Here is a 25,898-nt window from a genome sequence, read left to right on the forward strand (position 1 = left end):
TATTTGCATATATCCTGTTTTCTTTAGAAGAACAATATGCATCTGTGTGAACCAAAGCAGTGTCCTGGGGTCAAACCTGAATACCCTCTAAGTGAGGTGCCTCCTCCCACATTTCTCTTTGTGGGAGAAATGTGGGAGGTGGAACCTCTAAGTGAGGTTCTACCTCCCACATTTCTCTTTGTTTCACTTCATTTATTTGTATTTTTAGAAAAAAAAAGTCTAAAGAATAAGTCAAAATCAAGTATAGTATAAGAGAGTATAAGACAGAAGCCCCCTCTAAAAATTGAAAAGTGAAGATGTGAAGAAAAAAAAAAAAATGAATTTAAAAGCTCTTGAATGATTTAAAACTGGAAAATAATTAAGGAAAGTTTGAAACTTTTATAAGAAAACATTATGAGGATTATTCCAAAATTTTGTGTTATATTTACTCACATCTAAATGTTAGGAAGTTTTTAAAAAAATAATAATAATTTTGAATAACAGTGATTGACATGTAATCCACAAAACAAAAGTAATTCTCTGTGAAGTTACCTCCACTTCAGCTTGTGGCCATTACAAATGCCTTTACTGAAATTTATATAAGCCAATCTATGTCACGTATAAAAGCCAGACAGCTTGAATAACATAAGTTACTGTATCAGATTTATATCTAAAATAGTCATCTGTAGGTATAGATATTATTTATATTATTCTAGATGCAGATCTAAAATAAGATTCCATTGTGGATTATTACCAAATACATCAGAAGGTGGACAGTTTTACACAGAACTTCACATTTTAATGAGTACTAGGAAGAATTCAATGAAAAATTGGGCTTTAACGGCCTCCTCAAATTCAAGACCATGACGCAAGAGCCTGGACTGTAGATTATATCTTGAAAACACAGCTTGTTAAGATACTATCATCAACAGTTGACTTTTCAATTTTTAAAAAGTTTTAAAGGTATCATATGTAATTTTTCTTATCCTTAGTAGAGACCATAGGTAATGAGTAAACCACATAACTGTGTCTGATGTTTATATTGCAAGTCTTGAATAAACTCACTTGTCAGTTTTGACAGGATGCTGGCAAAGGGTCTGCGCACAAGCCTAAGCAGCATGCCCAGCACTTGGAAAACACCATAGTCATCTCACTCATCTTTCTTTCCATGACTCCGCTCCAGGAAGACTTACCACATATATCTCTATGCAGACATACAGCATTAATTAGCTTTTTTTTTCTTTTTCTTTTTTTTTTTTTTTTCAGAGAGTCCTGTGCCAAGGAACACCAGTGTGAGACCTGGGGAAATGTTGCCGATTGAAGACATGAATAAAGATTTACGGATGATGATAGAGCTCATTAGGAATGATATTAGCTAACGTGACACGTCAATTGAGAAAATGGATACAGAGTGCTACCAGGTAAGCAGGCTCAGCTGGTTCCAGCAAGGGAACCTGCAGAAAGCAGTAAGAAGTTTGAGGGTCCTACAGCCCTACTACAAAGCAAATAATTCCCAAGTACAATCTGTTAGCTTTAAAATATATATTTAGTCACCTTCTAAAAGAGTATTTCCCAATTATAAAATGCATCCATTCTACACAATTCTTCTCCCCATACCTTTCACAAATTTAATTTTAGCACATAACTTAGATGAGTGGTATAGTATCCTTGTTGTTGAAATTGCATGCAATGGATCACGTTTTGCACACTACATTACACCAGTTCTGCTGATTTAAATGGGATTACACATTGGGTAATTCAACGCAAAATTACTTCCAATGACAACTCTTTTTATTCCTATGCATACATGGTGATCCATCATGCCCTGCATACTGGGTTTGGCATTTCCATTTCAAGTCCCTGTTGAAATCAGAAAGCATGGAACCACATACACACAACTTGAATTATTAGATATCAACTTTTTGTTGTTGCTTCAGAAAAAAAGTGTATATTTTTAATTCATACTTCTGGTTCCATCCGTTATGAAAATATTTTTGTCCAATGCAAATGCCAGTGTCACAAGCTCCCATTTTCTTTACATGCAAATAAACATGAATTCCTAGCAGTTGAGTTTTTTCATCTGTGCTTACTGTCTCTCCAGTGGGCATCTAATATCTCTTCAGAATTCAGTTAGATTCTGTTCAAAAAGCCTCAGCTCCCAGTTCTCTTAACAGACTAATTTTGATGCACTTGCTGATATTTTTATTATGAAGTTGATATCCTACATGGCTCCTTCCCAAAGTCTGTTTTGTCTGCATATTGCCAGATTGAGGTTCTCACCCAGTTACGTGCTTGAGCAGGAAAGGTCCTATTTTGCCCTGCCACAGCTGAACTACCTTCAGCAGTAACTCTTCCCTAAGCAAAGGCTTTTCTCTACTTTGGCTTTTGATAAGGAGTACAACAGCTCTATTTTGCAGTGTGATGTTCCCTACAAAGTGCAGGCAGCACTGTGTTAGATACATACAGCCTAGCTCCACAGCTAGGAGGTGGTGCAGTAGAGCACTGCATATAAAACTAATTTGCTCCCAGAAACAGTATATCCATGTTAATGCCATGCTGTACCTATGCTAATTAGAATTGTTTTTAGTTTTCAATTGAACAAGCTTTCTTCCCTCCCCCTCCCCTCCACTCCCCCCCCCCCCCGCCTTTTTAAATGCTGTTAATCTCTGTGGGCAAATGATATGAGATGTTAACAGTGCCTGTTGCAAATAAAATGGTAGAATTAATTAGGACTTTTGATTTTAGGAGATATGCAAGTTTTGAAAAAAGATTTGTTTATTGGGGGTGATAGAAAAAAATGAACACTTGTCATCTGGAGACAATTCAACTTGAATCATAAACATTTATGGTCAGACTGCCTCTAGACTTTGCACGAGTATGCAGGATACAGAAGACAACTAGCTTTTCTTTCATCTCATATGCAAAAGCCATGGAGTATCATGGTATCTGAAGGTCTCTGTACAACCAACTCTGAAGGGGCTAGATGCAAGGCAGATCATGCAATGGGAGGATGCTTGGACAGCACCAAGTCTGGATGCTGCAGCTTGCATGTGTAACTGGCACCCCAGAAAGAACACAGTCTAATTTGTTGTGACATATATTCTCTCTCCATGCGAGGGCTGGAAATTTTACTTATCTTGTAGAAATGTGAACAGTGCCATCCCATAGGACTTTTGTCAGGATTAGCTGGACCTGTTCTGTGGCTGTAACAAACACTGAGTAGTACAAACTGCTATAAGCCACTAACCTATTATCTGATCACAGTTACCAAGGATCTGAATGCTGAAAAAGATTTATATTTGTTTTACAAGCCTATGATAAAATGCTAAGTACATATCCCTTTGTTAAGGGATTGCTTGTGACATACATCATCCAGCTGAGGTTGAGCAACTGCCCTCATGTTCTGCCTTCAGCCAAACATAGCACATTCCTGGAAGTTTGGCACAACAGTTAGCTAGAAGATCTTTGCTGGGCAGAGACTTTAGCAAGCCAGTCTGAACATATGTGAACTGTCCCAAGAGTTATGGACTTAAGTCCTTCTGGAAATAAGAGAAAAGCCAATAGGTGCTCACCTTAATATCAGGTGCCTGAGCTCATGTGTTTTGGGTGACCACCAGATTTGGGTGACCTGACCCCAAACCTTTTTCACAGGGAAATTTGCCTATTTGACCTCCCACTGGGATAGCCAATATGAAAAATTCTTGCAAATTCAATACTTGCTGAGTTGAATAAAGGGAGAAATGGAGAATGAAGAGATGGTTGGATGTAGTCACAATGAAACTGAGTATTTTCAGGAAAAATAAATAAATTGCACAATTTGGCAAAGATAAGACCCCTGCTAGGCAACCTTAATTTCATGAGAAAGAAACAAAAATGATGGTTAGGAGTGATCAAAAAATGTCAGTGTATCATAAAGATAAAATAGGGTAGAACCCACTGTAACCAATTAGCTGGCTGATAATCACAAGATAAATCTCAGTAAATAACCAGCTCCCTTGGGTCACTATAATATTTAACAGCAGTACCAGGTCTTCATCACATAAGAGTAAGGATGGAAAGCAGGCAGCAGAATGTTACACAACAACCTATTTCTGAATAATGGTCTACTGATGATGTTAAAATTTGTAATATGGCCCATCATAGAAAATATGACTGTGTGAAGCACAGAACAGCATGACGGAGTGATGGAAGAAGGATCAGAGGTTTCATTTCTATTTCTATCACAGGCCTGCAGGGTGACTGCATCATGCTCTTCCTCAGTTTCCCCACAAGAAAACCAAGCAGGAGACTTGCACTTTGAGTCCCAAGAACAGTCCCCACAAATCTAGTATGAAAGTTGAAAAAGCCTTTAATTAAATCTTTTCAGTATTTTTTTTCACAATTATCAAAGGCAAAAATCAGTTCACAAACTCTTTCATTTTCAGATAATCTACTGTTATCTGGGGAAAGGAAATGTAAAAGTCAATATAGCTCCAACACACCTGCGAATGAAGGTGTTTAGGGGCCAGATGCAAGCAAGCTGCAATATAATGGGCTGTTTCATCCCTAAAAAGTCTGTGTATTCTGCACATTGTGCCAAATTTCAGGAACATGTTTTCAGGCTGCCTCAAACACAGAGCTGAATATTAACACTTCCTTGCAGTATCCTTAACATGGAAGTGTGTGAGAAGACAACTCAAAAGCAGGTGGACATTTTCCTAGAGAACACTTCCCTCCATCAATTGCTGGCAGAAGAATGGGCTACAACACGTACAAGATGAAGGAAATGATTGAAGCCCTGTAGCTATTATTTGCTGCCTTTGAGGACACAGGTGATGGGTGGGAATACAATGGAAAGGCAATGCCATCTCATGCCCTGCCTCCAAGTACATAGCCTGAAAATCCAGCCTGTTTATGTAGTGTGTTGAACCTGTAATCTGCTAAATGCTGTGATTAAATAATTGTGTGCTTAAGGTTATAACTGCTTTTGCATTCTGCAGTTTAACACCAATCTTTAAAGTTGCTATTCCACACTGAGTAAGTAACCTAATCTCAGCCTGGTGTCTGAGAACTAAAGGAGAACTTGGTGGTTGTGGAGGGGAGGAAATCCTAAAAGGATGTGTATTTTATTGGCATCTGGGGAAGAAAAGTGGAGAAAAAAATGAATGGAAACAGTAGTAGAGTAAAATATGTTTATTTTACACAGGCTGTGTTGTTGTGTTTGGCAAGCATTTCCCTTCAGGAAACCTGGCATGAAGTGTAGAAAAGGCTGTCGCTTTACAGGCTGAGGTAACAAGCCTTGCATGTACATGTGGTAATCCTCACCTAGGGCAGGAGCTTCCAGGGTGGCGTTAAGCCTTGCCTCCTAGGAACCAGCAGAGATGGGGTAAAGACTTTGGTCTTAAAACGTCTCTTGTTAACTTCACAGTGTCTCCTGAGATCTAATGGCAGAAGAAAGGAAGCTGATCGAGTTAGCACCACACTAGATGGGGGTAGTTTTCACATGCATTTTTGCTGCAAGCTGAAATAGAAGCAACTATGAGGATGGAGCAAAGCAAAGACAGGCAGGTTGAAGGAACAGGTTCCCTGGGCTCTGTTGGACCCAAACCACATGAAGGGCACTGCTGCAAGAAGGGACAAACTATTCATAACCTAGTCTTCACTTCAGACTGCGAAATACTATCAGTTACTACTACAATCATGCAATGCTACATCTATGTAGTTGGCTTTTCCCTTTCCCTCCTTAATGAAGTATTATTACACTTGGGGATGGGGAAAATTAGCTCAGGAAGTACCAGAAGGTTTAGCTCAATTTTTCTCAGGTTTCTGGACAGGCTTGAAGCTGTTGTTTTATTAACAGTCCTTGATAAGTTTGAAATGGCCCCTGTGACTGCCAAACAAGTCCTGACATAAGTTAGACTAAGAATAATTTAATGCAAGATTGGACCAGATGATCTGTAGAGGTCTCTTCCAATCTAGACTTTTTTATGATGGCATAAATGGATGATTTTATTATTTTATTTTTTAATAGCTGCATGACTTAGAGGCAGAGCTATGTGAATAACTGGTCTTTTGGTTAACTGGATGAACAGAAGGCTGAGGAGGAATAGACACTGCTAGGGGAAAAAAATCAACTCTTTTCAACAATTAAAAACTATGATAACACTTAGCTGAATATTAACGTGTTGCATTCAAGGCAAAATGTAACATTTCTGCTCCTTCCACAAATATTATGTTCAGTTAGGTGTTTTTTGTTTGTTTGTTTTGTTTTGTTAAACAAAATGCTACTGTGGATGAAATATCAAAAATATTTAAGAACACATTTCAGGTTTTAGAAAAATAAAAATGTTCCTTTCTTGGAGAAATTATTCATGAATTTCTGAAGAAGTGACTGAAAGCGTGGATAGTCTCCAGTGAGCCCAACTTCATTTTTGCCAGATAGAATATTTCATGAAAAAACAATCAATCCCTTTGTCCACTTAATCACTGTTCTGACAGGCTGGCAAAGGAAAGACAGGGAATTTCTGCTCCATGTGGCACTATGTAGTCACATGAAGGCTAAATGGAAAGACAAACCTAATTTTGCAAGAGGCCATCAGAAGCCATGGGCTCTCCAGTCCTGTGATGATAAAATCTTAACACAACAAAGTTCAGAGTTTTAAAAGCAAATGCCTAAAGTTCAGCTCACAATCCTGTACTTACGCATTTAAATACCTGTGTTGGTTACTCAAAGGTACTCAGCAAGGAGCATCACTGCTTGGAAGCGTAATCGGAAATGCTAGGTGAGCAGGACATTTCAAAGCCATACCATTTACTCTGGTTCCTTTGTAAAATTCAGGCTTTGGATGCACATTTACATATTCATGGATGCTCACAGTCCACTTGAAGATGATGAGATTACACAGTCCGATACAGTGGTGTTTTCAGTGGGTATTTAGGGAAGATTGAGTCTGACTTCAAGCACTCTTGCTCTTACTTTAAATCTTAGCTAAGATATTCCCCATATATCTCATGAGATGCCTTCAAATTCTAAAGTTATTTTCCTATTTTACTAAGTAAAAATAACCATTTGTCATAACATTCAATACTAATAATAATTCAAAATGGAGCAATTAATAGGTTAAAAGACACCAAATTTCTGTGATAGGAAAAGTGATGTATCAGTGAAGCTCTTTGTAGTTTGAACTAGCCTAAAACATAAACAGATTGCTTTGCAAGGTAGTATCTCTTTTGGATGCTGTATCAAGTCTGAGCTTAAAAGACACGGGTATTATACCGTCACTCCCCTGGACAAGCTCTGTGAGCAGGACTCTCTGCGAAAAATATCTGAGCACAAGTGGCTGAAAAATATAATGAAGCAGAGGCAATATGCTGATTGACTGAGGGCATGTGGGAGATCTGAGGACAACAATCAGTTATGGATCTGTAAGCTGTTTAAAACTACTCAGTGCTTGGGAGCCAGCAAGGGAGCAGCATCTGTGTGCTGCAGTGCCTCCAAAATCCAACCTGGTACAAATTAACAGGACGTGCTACAAAAAGAACTGCCTCCCTGCACTCCCAGCTGCTGGCAGGGAGTACCATGCAACTTGCATCCCCATTAAGCCAGTTGAGCATGAAGACAGAACACAGGTCCTTAAACATGTGGTCACCTGATGTTTTCAGCAGTATTTTGGGCTTTCAGGGGTGGTTGTTTGGACATGGCAGGATGGGAACGACCGGCAGAGCGTGCAGGTTAGAGGAGGAATGCAGCCACTGTCACTCCATTTGAGGGTAATCCAGTTTGATGCCTCACCTCTTGGTTCAGCATGGGCTTGCAGCCTCAGTTTTTGTTGGTGAGCTGCAAGGGTGCTATGCAGCTTGTCATGTCTAATAACTTCCTCTTCTGAAGTCTGATATGCTGAAAGATCTGTGCTGCTGATGTTAAAAGCTGGATTTTCGATGCCTTCTGTTGCTGCTCTCTCTCTCTCTTCTTTTACTATGGAAAACAAGGAGGTCAGAAGAGCACATTATAGCAAAGTGTATTTCAATGACAAGCAGAAAATTCCTTCTAGTAATTCCTTTGCTGAAAGACTCAAGTGTATCATCCTCAAATGTCGCCAAAACAGAATTAGGTTAAAATTAACTCTAAAAAAAAAAAAAAAAAAAAAAAAGAATAAATGATTAAAATAATTACAAATTGCACCCTGACAAGCAAGAGCAAAATTTCGCCCACAGCCATTTGTCTGTAATTAGTTAATTAATCCTTACACAAATTATGAGCAATAACTCATCAAGCAAGGCTCACCCATCAGAAATTCAGCCGACTTAGATTTCTTCTGCTTAGTTTGCTTCAGAGCCTTCTGCTGGAACTTCTGGAGGGAAATTGTTAAATGAATAAGTTAGCTAAAGAATGAAGATCATCCTTTATGATCCACAACTAACACAGTATTTTAAATATGGGATGGCATTGAAATGTCATTTAATTTACATCTCTGCTAAAGGGGTCAAACACTAATTGAACAACAGAAGTGGAAGAATTAAATAAAATAGAAGAAAAGTTAAAATAAATGCCAAATGAAGGTCACATTAAAATACTTGTTGTATGTGTGTGTTTTTAACAATTTTAATTAATGCAAAGAAACCTCAACAAATGAAAAACATTATAAGGCTTGTCTTTACAGCATGCATTCAGCAGCAACTGCTTTATTTCACTTGCAGAACTTCAACGCTTCATTTAGAAAAGTTTGGTTATGCAGAATATTTGCAGAAAGGCTTCTCTGACATCCCTCCTTCTGCATTTCCTAGGTTCACTTACATAATCAGTTTATTTGTTCATCACAGGGCAGATAAAAATGAAGGAGCTCTACCCTCTCATATGAGAGGATAAAATAAAATCAAACACAAATAATTTACATCTAGATGTCACGAAAGAGATTACAGTCCAGGGGTGAGAGGAGGCAGGATTCATTACAACAGTGAAAAGTTGATTTAGAATTAGAGACATGCCAACAGAGCTACAGTGAAAACAAATAATGAGAGATCTTGGAGGAGCTCAACTCTGACAAGTTCCAATTCCTGTAGGGAAGCAAGGCCCAGAAGAAACATGGTCACACTAGTAACAGCAGGAAGGCCCAAGTGCTAAATTCCATCTTGGTATAATGCCTTGCACAGCACTAGCAATATGGGCTCCTGTGTAGCTACAGATCCCTGAAATGGACACTAGCAGTCATAGCAGGCAAAAATTATCTAAAACAAAGCACATCTGGGAATATTAATTAAAGCCAAAATCAAAGCAAGAAAACAGTTCAGACCCTTTTATTTTTCTAATGTCATATGGCAGTTCCTGAAATGAGTTTTGTTTTTTTTTTAAACCTGTTGCTTAATTGTTCGGTGATAAAGACCAGTCCTGGCAACGTAGCTCCTGGAAACTGTCAATACAAAAGGATTAATTACAAGAATCATTGAAAAAATGCAATTTTTAAAGAATCCATCTTTTCCATTTGATTGTGGGTGTCAATTTCCAGTAAAAAAAAACAACACACTTGCAGCAGACACAATCAATAAATCTGTCAAAAACAACTGAACCATAGTACTGGCAGGTTAATATCTATCTATCTATATCTAATATAATATCTTGATATATACGCATACCTGAATATATGTTAGTCTGAAAACAGTAGAATTCCTCTAAACTAAGATGATTTCTGTCCTCCTTAAAGGTAAATGATTTATTTATTTATTTTTAAAAAGGCAGACTAAACACATTCTGGAAACTACAATAAATGCCAAAGCAATGGAATAAATTCTTACAAGCTGTGTGCAGCACAAATGAAGTAAATGATAATTTTGACAAGGGTTCACTAGGTTCAGAAACTCACCATACTGCTTTTGATTTTTTCTGCTACTGAAAATTCTTTCAAAAATACACATTAGCTCAGTTAGTATCGTTATAATTATCGTTATAATATCACTTCTGCAATATGAAAGTATTTCTGTATTCCTTGCATACCATAACAATTTAATTTAGTTTTAAAGATCCCACCAGTATTTGTAACAATGTTGCATGACAATTCTTCTTATTAAACTCTATATAGTCAAAACACAAACCTGTTAACTTTACATTAATAAAGCATACAACATCTAGACAAATATTCTGGGGCAAATTTTCAACTGCATTACTTTCTATGTATACACATATTCCTTCTTCATGTCACACTTCCGCAGCAAAACAAATTGTGGACTGTATTTGTCATAGTTACCTTTCAATTATTATAGCCTGTAAGACATACAAATGTTCTTTCACAGAGGAAAAAAAAATAAAAGCGAAAAAAAAAAAAAAAAGCAAAAAAAAAAGTACTATTGTGAGGTTTTATTATTATTAGTTTTCAGTAATCAGTATACTTAGCACCAAAAATTGTTTTGGATGGACACGGTAGTCTATGTTCTTTGGCACTGTTCACTTAAGTGCAGATTAGTATTTTTAAGTACTCAATGCAATATGGTTGTGATTTTTATTTACAAAGAACTTCAAAAGAAGTGATGCTCTTGGTTCTTAACATGAGCACCTTTGAAAAGGTGTTTTTCATGAGTCTATATTTTTAGAATGAAAGTAATACCTGATATTCTACAGCAGAGTGAAATTCTTCAGGGTTACTTCTCGAAGTAACTCAATAATGGAGTACTTCAGTGGTGTTTGAGTAATCGACACAAGTTCTTGCCACTTTGTGGTTCAGAAGAAGACATTCTCCTTTTTCTCCTTTCATACCTACCTCCAGAAAATTTCCCCATCCTTCTCTTTTAAACATGGGCACCTTTAAGTGCTATGAATTGCATCCTTTTTTTTTTTTTTTTTCCTTTCTCTTAGGTTTCCTTTCCCAGCCCTCCCCCATCCATCCCTTACAATACTTTGTCTTCTCATCAGAGAGAAGGCACAAAATTATCCAGTAACATTTTATATTAATTTTATCATTAGTTACTACTAGTTAATTTATGTATTTACGCAAATTTATGTCTAAAGTGATTGTTCTTTAATCAGTTTATGTGTACCTACAAAACTTCAGTTTCCAATAGCAAATAAAAGATCTTTTCACTGACCACATGCCATACTTTCAGGCAATGTCCAGTTATGTGACCATACCCAGAAGAACACACATGAATGTGCATCCATACAAAAAAAACACATCTTCTAATTGTAGGACGTTATCCAAAAATAAACATAAAAGGCATTTATTATAATAACGTTCTATCACTTGAGGCCAGAATCTCAAGTGAGACGAAGGCTTTGCTGATTTACACTTGCTGTGGAATTGATCCATCTTACATCCACAAAGACTATGCCATCCTCAACTGGCACATAGAAAAGGGGTACCCAGTGTTCACAAAGTCAAATGAAAGCTTGAAGCTTCTGATGATATCAATTCATCCTATGTCAGCTCTGCCAAAGATGGTGAGAAATAAAATCTTGCCTTCTAAATTTTTTTATTTATTTTTTTAATCTTCATTGTAGTGCATTATGGCAAAGACAGGGGTATATAGAAGAGGCTAATCACAATGCAAACTAATCATGTAATTCAAACAGCCTAAACTTTTACACGCCTTTTTGCAGTTACTGCACACACTGTTGGCATTAAAATGTGCAGCCTGCTTTCCAATACTAATTTAAACAAAAGAAAGTGGGAGTATCTGAACTTGGGGAACCCAGATCTGTGTGAGTGCAGTGAGAACTGCAACAGCAGCAGCAGCAGTGAGGGAAGAAAAAAAAAAAAAAACTCATTTATAACCAGTGACAACTAAAACCTATGAAGTTTTTAAAAGAATGTGATTGTTGTCAAAAGGAATTGGGTAAAACAATGCTGTGTTCAGCTCTGGTTCCACTCAAAGCTGTGGCTGAGGGGCTCTGGGAAAGCTGCTGGAAGGCTGGTGGGCGCAGACCAGCAAGAAAGTGAATTTTGCATACTGTACGGATCATCGCTCAGTTCAGGGCAGTCATATTGAATCTGTGATCAACCAATTGTGCTTCATGAAACCGTCAGCCCTCATTTACGTCTAGCTGTTTTCTTCTGTCCTGCTGTAAACAAGCTCTGCTCTGAGCTGTCTCCCTACCCTTATCTGCTTACGAAGATCACACAGACAGACCTCATCAGCAGCCTTAGAGTTAAAGTTAAAGTTACTGCTTCCAGACAGCAGTCCCCATGCAAGCTGGAAGTCAAAAAGAAGAGCAACTTTGGAATGACAGAATTTTAGTTCCTTTTAGGAAATGCATACCTTAGATTCATACACATACTGGCATGTTATGTCTCTTTCATGAAATTAAATTAGGTGTTCTTAATATGAACAACTGTTTCTAACATCAGCAAACTAGCTCAGCAGATTCATCCTTTTTTGTTGTTGTTGTTTGTTTTGTTTTGTTTTGTTTTGTTTTCCCTTTGGGGCCTTGTCTGAATACAGCCAAAAGAGAAGTAGCTGGAAATATTGTCAAACTGCTAGGGCTCCAAGAACCTAATAATGCCTGAAATGCTCTAAGGAGTGTAATGATGGTAAACAGGAACAGGTATGTTGGCTTCTGTTCTCATTTACTTCAGTGAGAGCATTAGCCTTTAAACATAAAGCAGAGCACAGTTTTCAAAGAATGATCCTCGAGCATAAAAAGGGATGGAGCCTTACTAAAAACATATTCCTCTGTGAGCATGGACACAAATGTGTTAGTTGGTATTTACAGCATTTATTTCTTGTAACCAGCTGGTATGTCCCTGTTAAGGCTTTCCTTTATGCAGCTGGAGCTGGAACCTTTTCCCTTCTCCTAGCCTATTACTTTTGTCTATTTAAGGGATGGCAGCCAAAGAGAAACAGCTTGTAATTTGCACCTGTCTGCTTTAAGCACTCCACATTAGATTTTACAGAGAGCAAACTCTTCACTGCTAATGAGAATGACACTTGGTAGGGTCAAACACATTTTTTAGCTGACTCTGCAGCAATTAAAATAAATAAATAAATAAATAAATACCTGCTTCATTTCAGACTGTTCTTGCTAGAAAATGAGGCTAAAGGGAAAAGCCCTGTTGAAAAAAAGCAGCTTCTGTGAAAGATGTAACCTTATGAGTCTATAACGTAATGTTGGGCACAGCTAGTCATGACTGATCCTGTGCACTGCGATGGAGGAATTCAGATTCCATGCAGTAAAATTCAGATTCGTTTCAGAAAATGGCCACGTGCAAAGAATTCTCCTGAATTTCTACATGCTGGGCTGCCTTTTGAGGACTCACAGTATGCTTAGTTACCTATAGGTTTGGGTCTATGAGGAAGGTGTTCTCTGAGAATTAAAATAATAGAAGTCAGTGCTTCACTCCTGTTCCAGAGGTGTGCAAACTGGACTGCTCTGCAGAGATGCACTATGTAGAGTATGAAGGAGAAAAGGTGTAAATCAAGTGACTAATCCACATGTGATCTTTGTCTTACATAAACTATCATAGCATAGATTTATCATATATATCATATATCATAGCATAGCATAGCATAGATAACATAGATTTTTTTTCTTGCTAGAAAACAAGCACTGTTTGCAGTCAACTGTGATATCAGCTACAATTACACTGAACAAAATAACAATTACACTGGCATATGAGTTTATCTATTAAGAGGCAGTCTTTTTCTTGCCTAGTCTTAAAATAAAAAATCCCTCCAAAACTCACGCTACAGAGCTGATGACAGGAACAAAAATGCAGGGTGGGGGGAGGGGAGGGACAAAACAAAACAAAACAAAAGTAAAGCATACAATTTATTAAAGAAAACACCGGTGCTGGATTTTGATTTCATAAATTGTCCCCATTTGTTCTTCCTGTTTAAACAATAACTAACATGATGATGGGTTAAATGAAGTTGAGATTGTCACAAACATGGCCTCACTAGTAATTAATGTAGTTTAATATGGTTGTTGGCACACATCTCACATGACAGATAATGTTCCAACATGTCACTGATAGGACCTTTCAGCACAGCTTTAGGAGATCTACCAGGCATTGCCGAGGTTGGTTAGGTCAAAGGGTTGAACCATGTGTAATTCAGAACAGAGGAGGTCCCACGGTCACTCCACAAAAACAATTACACTACTTATTTCACTCCATCCCTGGCCCGAAATTCACAAGCCTCACAGTTTCAGTGCAGTCAATCTCACTCTGCCCTGGGGCTATGAGCCACATGAAAATATGTGGTGCTGTGTTTATAAATCTAATCAAAAATAGAAACAGTAGACAAGCACAATGAGGTCCTACTATGGATCATGGGAATTCTCTAAATTCTGAAGGCACTTTTGTTTAACTTCTGTGGGCCTTCTCCTACCATTACATTGTCTGGTATTCTCGTTAATCATCCTCTTGACTTGTCAATGATATAAAGGAGCCTACGTGTCTGCTGACTTCCCTCACATCACATGACAAATATTATTATGAAATAGCAATGTTAGGAATAGCATTTTTAATAGCCTTTTAATTTTCCTTTTCTAAAAGTTTTTTTTCTTCACTTACCTCTTTTTCCATGCCAGCCTGTCCTTTCTCAGACCCACAGCTAAAAACACTTCCTCCTACAACAAAAGAGAGGAAGCACATCTGAATTTTCAGTCCACATGCTGCCATTGATACCCTTAGGTTTAAACACACAGAGTTGCAGAGCACCAGCCCAGAAACCTGCCAAGATGGAGGTCTGCTGCTGCTGTAGTTCCCCCTTCTGCCTCACCAAAGAGCAAAGTGAGGACAGTGCTTCGCTTCATCTTTTTTGAAAACTTTGTATCAGGTCATGTAAATAAAATAACATAAAATAAAATAAAGTAAAATAAAATAAAGTAAAATAAAATAAAGTAAAATAAAATAAAATAAAATAAAATAAAATAAAATAAAATAAAATAAAATAAAATAAAATAAAATAAAATAAAATAAAATAAAATAAAATAAAATAAAATAAGAAAATAAAAATAAAAAAATAAAAATAAAAGTAGTTTAAGCTTAAATGCAACAACACCAAGGAAATATTTGAGAAGAAGTGGGTAATTCCTAGTCATAGACAGTAACCACTAAAACTATATGAAATTTGTTGTAGAATATACCTAAACTGGAAATTGCAGTGCCAGACCTGCTGGACTCAGAAGTGCCTCTGTGATTCCTGCATCTAAACGAGTCCCACTTGTGCCTCTCTCCCTGTGATGAGATTCAGTTAAAAGTATGGAAATTATTCTCTACACAGATGTTATAACCATTATGGAAGCCTACAATGATTTTACAAGTTATGTATCCTACCAACAAAAATGTTCCAATTTTATACTATCTGCTTTTGTCTCTACGTGGGAAAAAAAATATTCTTTCAAAAGGGCTAGATGGGTTGTTCCTGTGCTCACTCCAATCAATGGCAAAACTCAGTCTGACTCCCTGGTCGCAGGATCTGAACCGCAATGAATAGCAGGCTTCTTTCTCTGCCAGCTTTTCCTTTATGTATTTATACAAACACACATTCAGATTATTTTGCAGAGGCTGAAAACAAAACAAGACTGAACAATTAAAAATATCCCTTCAGAGTCCCTCAGAAGATTCAACCAACCTACTGGGTCAGAGGATGCCCCATACAAAGTACATGCTTGGCCCCATTTGAGGAAACTCTCTCTCCTAAGGGCACCATGCAAAGTACTTAGAATTAAGTATGTGCTTAGGATTCATTGAAATCACTACAATGGACAGTGAACAGGGCCACAAATTCTCCACAGAAAAAAGGTTGCATTGTGGCTTTGGTTGCTCAGTAATGAATGAAGGGCTGAGCTCTGCCTAGGACTTGCAGATACTGAGAGTCTGCTGACCTTTGCCATCACCCCTGGATTTTGGTGCCCTACTTGGTGTGCCAAGGTCATTGATGTGATGCAGGGGGTTGAGAAGCCAGCGACTCCCTCTCCTCTTGTGAAGAGCCTTGTCCAAAGGGCCCCAGCAGCACGGCCCGTAACTATTGCAGAAACCACACCGAAAGTCCTCAGCTCCATAATATTTTATGATGCTAAAAATAAAGCCCCTATGGAAATCACACAGGTAGGCTAAGGTCAAATTTCTGAGACACATGATAGCTAGATAACAACCCCAGAGTCCCGATTCCAAAATCCAGGATGGGTTTTCAAACCCAGGCAGTATCTACATGACTTTTCCTGTTGCAGCTCCAATCCAATTGCACATCCACTGTATACAGCAGGTAAATATTTCTGAGTTCAACGGCATGGCAAAACAGTTATGTTTCAAACAGGAGCAGCAAAAAAGGAACAACCTGAAATAAATTAAAGGCAATAAAAGCTTGAGGTGTCTCCTCTCCTTTTAAAGGTAGAATCACAAGAAGCAGCCATCAGAAAGAACTGATAAAGATTTAAGCTGTAAATTCAACATTTTCAGCCATGGTCAATGCCTGTGCTTTGAAGAGGAGCCAAAGGTGCAATAATAAGGACTTTTTCAAAGCCACAATGGTCCTGGAAATCCAAACATCAATGGAAATACTTGGAGTTTCATCTTAATTTAAAGAATTTCATTGACCACATTAGGTAAGCAAACGCAAAAATATATAAACATCATTAGTGTCTTAACAGTGATTTTCTTGGAGTTCAAGAGCTTCCCATTATTTGGGCTTTCCGGGGTAATTTTTGTTTTGGTTCAGGACTTTTCTGGTGATTTTTAAAAGAACATGCTACAGACGTTGTTTTATCTTCAAAAAAAAAAAAAAAAAAAACAGTCAGGCAGTACATTTAACACTGCATTAAGGGATGTTGTCTGAGGCCTTAACCTCATCAACCTATTTTCTTTATCTGGATAACAGCTAAATCCTTAGAATTAAACTGTCTTGTGGTTTTGAAAGAGTACAGCAAAACCTAAGTACATAACTTTTTTAGTCTATCAAGAAGATAAAAATCTTATTTCAGATCCCGCCAGATATTTTGTGTCTGTCAGATGTAATGTTTTGCATGATTTAGTAGACTTCAGTTACTTTTAGCACATTTATAGTAAAATGACAAAACAAAACAATCACAAGTTATTTAAAAAGTTATTAAAATTGGTACTTACCATTTCTCTCTCCCCCTTCCCCCACACATTTTTTTCCTTTTTCCTTACAGAAGAAAATCACTTCTTAATCATTTCTTTTCACAAAAGGAAATACTAAGGAAACTAAATCAAGCAGGCATCCTATCCAAGTAGCTTTCTGTAATAAATAATCTAAATTTTTAATTGAAAAATAGATGAATTAAATAGAATTAGATGCAACAGAAATAACGTAGACTATCACAATGTTATTGATGGGCTCCTGTTAGCAGCCACAGATCTGGAAGTGATCAAAACAACAGACCTTCCTGCTGGTGCAGGCTGAAGTACCTCATCCTCACATTAGTTCACGCTTTATGCTTTGTTTAGCTACTGGAAATAGCTGGGCTGCATTAAGAGCCTGCATGCAATAAGGGTCTTGCAAATGTAGCTATAAAGTGTTCTTGCCACGCTGGTCTGTGGCACAAAAGCCATCCTGTTTGTAGCTGCCTACCCAGCATCTTCTTAAAGTCCTTCTGAATATGCAGGCAAGTGCATTGCACATAGATAGAGTAGAGCAATGGTGGGCATAGCTAAGGTGCTGGGGACTGCTGGTGGAGAAGCAGTGGGTTCATAGGAGGAGTAACAAAGCAACAGTTTGTCGTGACAGTGGCTGCCCTCATTTCTTTCTCACCTTGAGTTGGTACACCATTTATTACATGCTAAGAAGAACTGTTGTGGGATACCTGTGCTACAATATTGGCAGAAACCACTGAGTAAATGATAACCCTAACAACCTACTTGTAATTCCTGTTAGACACTCTCATAAATACCAGCTCAGGAGCATTGGTCTTTAAGAAGTATTTCTTGAGGGGAAAATTGCACCTCTGGTGAAGAGAATCCATCAGTCATTAAATTCAGCAGAACTGACCTTTGAAGCTACAAGCTCTGTGATTATCCTTCTTTAATCAACAACTTTGGGAGCAGATCCTCCAAAGTAGTTTCAGATCCTTTATTTCTTCATCCCCTGACCTTTTTCTTTTTTTTTTTTTTTTTTTAAAAAGGGTCTTGCTGCAAATATAATTTTATAAAGATCATTAACACACTTGAAATTAAGCTCACATTCAATTACTTTACTTGTTAGACTAATGTTCCTAGCCTTTTTTCTACCTGCTTGAAAAAGTAGATAGATAAACGGCTTTTCTATCTGTAGAGATATGATACAATGAAGTAGTAATACCTACTGCTAAATCATGCCAGCAATTCCTGTGGAAGCAAAATACTAAATTTTGGCTTCTGTGCCATCCTTGCAGTATTCCCATCTTCCACAAAATGAGAAGCATTGTAGACATAAACAAACACATCATGTTGCTCCAGAGCCTGGCTCAGGGACAGTTGTCTCTCAATATCCCAAAGCTTATCTTTGAGTGCACTGAAAATTTTAGTCATCCCCAGCAGACAGTCTGAAATAGGGGAAATGTGAAGCCAACCCTAACCTGGACAAAAGGCTTTCCAGAACAGGACACCTATCTCCCGGTTTTGTTTGCCAGGCATTTCTTTGGCACAGCTGCCCACCATAAGGCTTAGAAACAATCCAGAACATTGCAGCAGGGCTAGGGGAATAGGCAAGAGGCCAACAGTATGGCAACCACCTTCCTTCTGGTCACGGTCATGCCTCTTCTCAGCCTGCTCTCTGCTTCCACACTGCTGCTTAGCATTTACATTGCTCATCATCCCAGAGCGTCCTTCTCTGCCACTTCTTACATTGTGAAGGCAGACCAAAACCTACATCAGATGAACAAATGATACCTCCAACCAGGCTGTGCATGCGAGGCTGCTCTCCTCACTGTGACTGCGTGCTGCACATGCACCCTGCAACCATGTGTCAGCAGGAGCTCATCCCACCTGACTGGTCTGGTTGTGCTATCCTAGTTGTCTCCAAGAGCTCTCAGCACTCCCATCTCATGTTCCAGTCACCCCTATTCCAGCTCCAAGGGGGCCAGGCTGGAGGTGCCTATGGGGTACATATTGAATTCTTGTAACACCAACACTGCGCTCTCACCAATTTCCATTAAGATATTGTATCCTCATGCCGTTACCCATAGCACTATGCTTCTCAGCTGCACTCTGACTCTTACAAACTTAGTGCATGTTCTGCATTGTCTCTGTGACCCCATCAGCCATGGTGGGTTTCTGCTGATCCCTCTGGATGCAATGTAATGGTACCAGGAACCTCAGCACTGATGCTGTCCTGACTTCTGCCTGCCTGTCCATATCCCAGTCCTTCCAGTGAAAGAGGTTCTTTCACTACAAAAGGCTTTTGTGCCTTGTAATTCTCAAATAATATGGCCTCCAAATTAAAGCAGCATGTCAGTTAAAAATACTTAGCTGTACATCAAATCCTAAAAAAAACATATGCTTCAGAGACAGAAACAGTGCATGAATTTGACTGCACAAAAACAATACTATAAAATCTAAGGGGGATACATAAAAATGTAAATAAAAATCTAGACAGATAGAAAAATATTTACCATTAGGGAACATGCAAGCAATATAATATATTTTGACCATACACAATTTAATTGCCAACAGCTCCATCACTTTTGAAATCTGCCTCAGAGTCTCTCTCCTAACTTATTTTCAGGGAGTAATTAGTTCATTTTGTGACTGTCTGCATTAGCCATAGATTTAACGCTTCCTTGTTAACTTCTACTCTTCATTCATTGGCTTCCATGACTACTGAAAAGAAAAAACTTTTATACACACTGCTGTTCAAGGACTGAACCTATAATTATTGGAGCATCATTTTCCAGGAAAGTTTCCCTGCAAACAGCACATATGATCAACACTAGAAAAAATGCCTTTATTGCTGTTTACCAGTGATAGATCTAAATTTCATATTTGTGCATAGTAATATAATCTTAAAGGTTTTTTTTTTTTTACCTGCATCCTTTCTCTGAATTGAGCAAGAATACCAGAAAAGATACACAGAAAAATACAAGAAAATGTATCTTGTGAAAGTAACATCTTTTACAATTATACCACCTGAGATATCGATACTGTTGTTAACAGATCAGTAGAGTTTGATTGAAAGAAAAGAGACAGAAATCATACTGTATAAGCAATCCCAGAAGGAATACCTCTAGTGGTTTAAAACGTATTTCACTTGCCTCTGGCATGAGTTTCTGGATTAGTGTCATATACATGTCAACATGAAACAACATAGTCTATTTGTTTATACATTCACATTACTCTGTATTTTTCTGTATGCCATTTAACATTGACTACACATACGTATCAATATATTCAACGCTGTGAGTGCATACCTCTGTCATGTACCTGTTAATAAGACATAACCACTGAGTACAAAAAGAAACTAAGGTAATGATGTCAATAATAGAAAAGGCAACAAAATGGACAGGAACTTAACAGCACTGTTTGTACACTGCTAACCAGAAATAGTGTTGTGTAAAGATATTTTGATGACTAAACAAACTGACCTGCAGTTTGTTTTTTAAGATCCACCTAACTAATAAAATGTAGGTAGAGGCAACCTTAGGTCTGTAGCTGTTTCCATCAGTCTTCAACCAAGAGCAGCAAAAAAAAAAAAAAAAAAAAAAAAACAGGTCATACCTGGCTCTTTTTAAACTGTGTGTCCTTGGTCAGCATGGTTCAGCACTACTTTTCTTTGTTGCAGACAGAAAATTAGCAATCAGAATTCTGACTCTGGGATTTGAAGCCTTGAACTAGTTTTCCATTGGAAATAAAAGCTAGTGATGTTTCATTTACTACCAAAAAAAAAAAATAAATAAAAGTTTGAGACCTTGAGCAGGCAAAGAGCTGTCAAACATGACCTCAGTCAAATTCCTGAATTCCTGCATTTTGAGGTAGGTAGCATGTCTAATAGGGCTGAAGCTGACTTCTAACCAATAGGGTAGCTGAAAAAATGTGACACCCTCTGTATGACTTCCATACCATTTGATCAAGTGGAATAGTCAGTAGCAATCCCATGACATGTTTTACTTGGTGACAAAGCAGCTTAGTGAATTTCTGCTCTCTGCCCCCTTCCTCTCTTGGGTCATTCATTCCTGTCCCTGAGCCACAGCCCACTACAGTCTCATTGACCTTGACACAACCATAGATCTAAGCTGGGTTAAAAATACCTGCTCCCCCCAAACTTTTTTTTTTTTTTTTTTTAAATCTTGAACTGCTTTTCTGGTCTTCTATGGCTGTAGCACCACAACCAGAGCACAAGGAACTCCAGCAAGCAAAAAGGGATCCTTAAGTAAGCTTTTCCATCAGAGGAAACGTATCCTGAAACTAGATCCTGTAATGACAGAGCTTAGTACAAGCAATATAGATTCAAGGATCTGAAAACATTTATGTTCTTGCACCATAAGAACAAAGCAGAAAGTTATACTATCCAATGATAGGAGAGATCAGAATCCACCAACTCTTCCTCATTATAACAGGTATCACTAATATTAAAAAAAAAAAGGTTGGGACTGAAAGGGCTGGGGAGTTGGGGAGTGGTGGTGGGAATGGACTTCAAGGTAGAATGCAGCAGTGACTTTCAGGTAGAGATCACAGAGCAAGAGAGAGTGTGGAAGCAGTTTAATAGTGGAGGAATGCTACTGTGCCCAGCAGCCTGGCCCATGGACCCATCAGTCCCTGGGTGGGATGCCTATGGATAGCACATCCTCTTTTCACTTTGCTGCTGTCTGGGGAGGAGCAGGGTAGCCATGCATCCTTCTGACTCACTTGGGTACCATTTGCTGTCCTACAGCTGGTTGCTTAGGTCAGGATTGGGGCAGTGTTTCACTTGAGCCTGTTTGAGGCTGTTTCATAGCCTGTTTCACTTGAGAAGCAGGTAAGATGAGCCAGAAGATGTTTTATGATGCTTCTGATGTTTTTTTGATGCTTTCCCAGCATCAAAAACCATCTTCAGCTTTATTGGAGTATAAGTGAGTCTGGGCTTTCTTGGCTTTTACTAGCTTGGGTTACACCCATAGTTCAATCTAAATATAGCTTTTAAATACTACATTTTTCACTACTACAAAAGAGGGTTTTTAAAAAAAAGAGTCCTACAAAGCATATCATTACTCATTTTAGATACTGCAGTCTACAAGCTGATTGTCTATTTAGGATCTGGTTTGGATGATGATACAATTATTCACTATTTTGAAAAACATGTTACAGAACAAATGGGAGAAAATAACTGGAAACAAAACAGTCTATTCTAAAATTTATAGGTCCCAAACCTGCAAAACTCTTAGGCATACACTTCTCTGTATTTGCATGAATTACTTCACTGAATACAGCAGACTAATATATTAACTCCCAAGTGAGGGTGTTTGTAGTAAGGGAACGTGAAAACTTCAGCAGAACTAAAAAGATGTGACTACACTTCTTTTTTCCTGACTCCTTATCCTTCCTCCCTCACCCCAGACACCAAATTAAGGACTGAAGGATCTCATTCTAGTGCCATTTTCAGAAGTTTCAAATTGGAATAATTTCACTGCCTTGATGGAATTATTTCTCATTTACTCTGGTGAAGGTGAGAGCAGTTTCAGATACTTAAGATTCATTCTGTCATTCTATGACTCTCTTGCATTTCCAGTGAAAATTTTGCTGGCCTGGTTTACTGTGCAAATACAATACAATCCATGCAAATACAATTGCACAGATTGGACCCTGTTAGTTACAACAACTCACTGGAGCAGTAGTAACTTCCAACTGCTGATGAATTTTAGTTTCTTAGATCAGACCAATTTTGCCACTACAGACAATCTTGCTGCAGCCTGTACATGGTGCTATGCAGAAATCAACAAAAAGACTACCGTTGTCTTTTAAACATTTTCAAGCACATTGTCAATACTGCACAAGTCCTTTCCAAAATGTAGCAACATTGGAAAACCCAGAAAATCTGTTAGAAGGAGTGTAAGTGACCTTCATAGTGCTAAAACTCACACAGTGTGCATCTTAGGTTGGACAGGTGATTGACAAACATCATTTATATTGCATGTTTATTTTTAGCTGACATTTTCTCTTTTCCTTTTTCTTTTTCTTTTTTTTTTTTTTTTCTCATGATGGTTGAAAATACAAATCCAAAGTTATCTCTGTTTTATTTAATTCTCTGTAAAGTCAGTTCACCTCCTAAACCACTAACACCACAACTACCACTGAAAATTTTTATAAAGTCCTATCTTTCCCAACATCATCCCCAGCATCATGAAGGCAGGAAGTGGAATCATTAACCCCTAGCTCTTCACACAAAAATAGATATCCTAAGGACTTGGAAGCAACCTTCAGTGAATCTTCAGGTCCATCTGCCCACTCACATGTTTTTTCTCTGTGGTTGAGCCTTGCCAAAGAGAAAGCAAAGTTAAGTGCAAAATGAAGTATATATAACTTACAATGTCCCTTCCAGATCCTAGCTCATGGATGTACTCTTGCTAGCTAAAACTCGGTGCATTGCAAGTGGAAACTGTATTGCAAATGGCTATCTCAGAATGGATGGATGAATTCTCCATTTCTCATTTCACTCCTGAAAACACAAATAAATGACATTTCAGTTCAAAGTTATCATCATGCCTAAGGGTTAAGTTTAAACCTTTGATTAGTTACTTTAAACACTTTATGCTTCCCTAAAGGTGATATTTAAGGTCAAAAAGAAGGGGGTTGGCCCTGCTCTGCTTTCTTAAGATGCAAAAAGGATGAAAGGATGTTTAGAATATTTATTTCCCCCCCTCCCCCCCCCCTTTTTTTTTGGCCTTATTTTTATATCTGAATTAAGAATGTCAAATTTGGATTTTCATTGGTTTTTGGAGATGTTCCCAGAGTAGTAGAGAGCTGGATTAGGAAATATCGTTATCTCTCTGTTGAACCAGTGAAGATAATGAATCTTTCATATAATGTTTTCTTGCAAATATCTGGTACTTGAGTTAATTAAGAAACATGACCCAGTACAGGAGCTGATGCTGCAGTGAGCTGTGTGTGGGCAAGCCTCTCCCGAAACCAAATCCAGCAGGACTCCATGAGTTCCCTAAGGTCCTCTATCATGGCATGACTGTAGGGCTGTGGACTAAGAAAAACAGAGTCTGTCTTCTATGTGCTCCATCATAACCAATTCATTCAGCGACTTACTTGCATCAAATGAACGTTCAGCTTGCATGAATTAGAAAGATTGGTCATTACGAAGCTTGCCTTTAATTTGGGAGGCTTTTTTCTTCACCTTATACTGTACACCATGCCAATGTATCTAAGATCATAATAAATATACAAATGCTATCCCTCAGTAATGTTATAAACTCCCTAGTACCTCATTTCTCCTTGAATACATCATTTAATGCCAATAAACTAGAACTGTCTACAGTGTCAGGCTAGAGGTTCTGAAGCCCATACTTTTGGATGGAAGGGAAGCTTGCTAAGCTTTTAAGGTGGTAGTTTTGTGATGCTAACAATTAAGCTTCATTGTATTTATTCCTTTTTTCCATCAGGTGCTCACAATATCAGTACACCAAAATAGAACAGATGAGAACCAAGAGTCCTCTCACGTATGCCATCTGCATAATAACACAAATAATAAGCATAATATTTTCCAAGATTTATTTTGTCCTCATATGAGAATCAAAACACCTTTGTGCTCTTTAATATTGAGCTCAAAGATAGGTTCACCTTAACAAAAGATGGATACAGATTCACTACACCACATATCCCACAACAAAGCACACACAGATATTCAGTGTATTAAAAGCATTAACTTTTTATTTTGTCTTCCAAAAAGAGAAAAATCACAGGAAGAATAATGACTTCAAAATAGAACTATTCTATTTGGACCCTAAAACATAGATTCAGTTCTTGGCTATGCTTAAGGTTTATTGTTTGACCATGGTCAAGACTCCAAGATAGCCTGTGGAAAGAGAAAAATCCAGAGCTTCCCTTCCCACCCTGTAAAATGCAAGGAATAATTAAAAGAGACCTGTTCTAGGAATAATACCAGATTGTTAGAGATTGAACAGAGCAGGGACATGAAAACAGAGTTTCATCAGATGAACTGAAATTCAAACTGTTCAAAGAAGTAGTGGATTAGTGGACAGCATTGCACCAGAGATGTTCACTAGATGGGTCAGCACTACAGGGAATCTGCTTTGGCAGAGGAAGAAAGGATGAAGCACTCTGCCTGAGAGAGACATATCCAGGCTGGCATGGGAACAGAACTGTCCCATGCAGGGCCATCACCACCTGGGCACAGATGCTGGGGTCACGGGTTTCTTGCACAGTGGAATTGGACCCCAGTGGATCTAACAGATGCAAGAAACTGGGCTTGGCACTCAAATTCTTTAACTGCAAGTGTCCTAGCAGAATATGGGGGGGTCTTATCTCCCAGCAGGAGAATTTCGAGTGTTTTTGTTTTCAGATCATTTTAGAAATGAAATTGGAGGTGAGGAGAAAAAGAATCTGAAGAACTTCAGCAAGACACAACACTTGCTTCAGCTCCAACTGAGAAAAAGCTTGCATGGCATTCTTCAAAAAGAAAACCCATATGCTGACATCTGGGTGCAAGATGACAAGGAATACACAATCCCCTTTCTCCTGAAAACATGCAAGGTTATTGCACAGTCTCAGTGCAAAGTTTACACTTCATACCCTATTCATCAATGAAGAAACAGCTTCCTTTGGCACGCAGACAAAAGGAACAGGCTGGTTTCATATCAGGGTGTCAAAGAATTTGCTTCAGCTTGGATGTTGATGAGATGCCTTGAGACCAGCTTCCTTCACACTGTATGCAGTTGGTGCTACTGAATACCTTCTGGCACTCAGCCCAGGGGCACAGTTTGTATGTTAACATGTTAGAGTGAGGAAAATCTACTGCAAAGTCCTGAACCAGTAGAACTACAGGTGCAGAAAGTTACTGAAACTTACCAGATGCTT

General features: G+C 38.2%; 1 protein-coding gene across 2 annotated transcripts in view; it reads right to left on the reverse strand.

The window, feature by feature from the left end:
* LOC110352209 (uncharacterized) overlaps positions 1-25,898 on the reverse strand; it is a 218,199-nt gene that overhangs the window by 154,418 nt on the left and 37,883 nt on the right. For both annotated transcript variants that reach the window (XM_072033095.1, XM_072033096.1), the window contains exons 2-4: positions 14,457-14,512; positions 8,243-8,309; positions 7,751-7,933 (exon numbers count right to left, since the gene is read on the reverse strand). In XM_072033095.1, the coding sequence (XP_071889196.1) occupies positions 7,751-7,933; positions 8,243-8,309; positions 14,457-14,512 (306 nt within the window). The remainder of the gene's footprint in view (positions 1-7,750; positions 7,934-8,242; positions 8,310-14,456; positions 14,513-25,898) is intronic.

Source organism: Anas platyrhynchos, chromosome 2, assembly GCF_047663525.1.
Source record: "Anas platyrhynchos isolate ZD024472 breed Pekin duck chromosome 2, IASCAAS_PekinDuck_T2T, whole genome shotgun sequence".
NCBI classification, from domain to species: domain Eukaryota; kingdom Metazoa; phylum Chordata; class Aves; order Anseriformes; family Anatidae; genus Anas; species Anas platyrhynchos.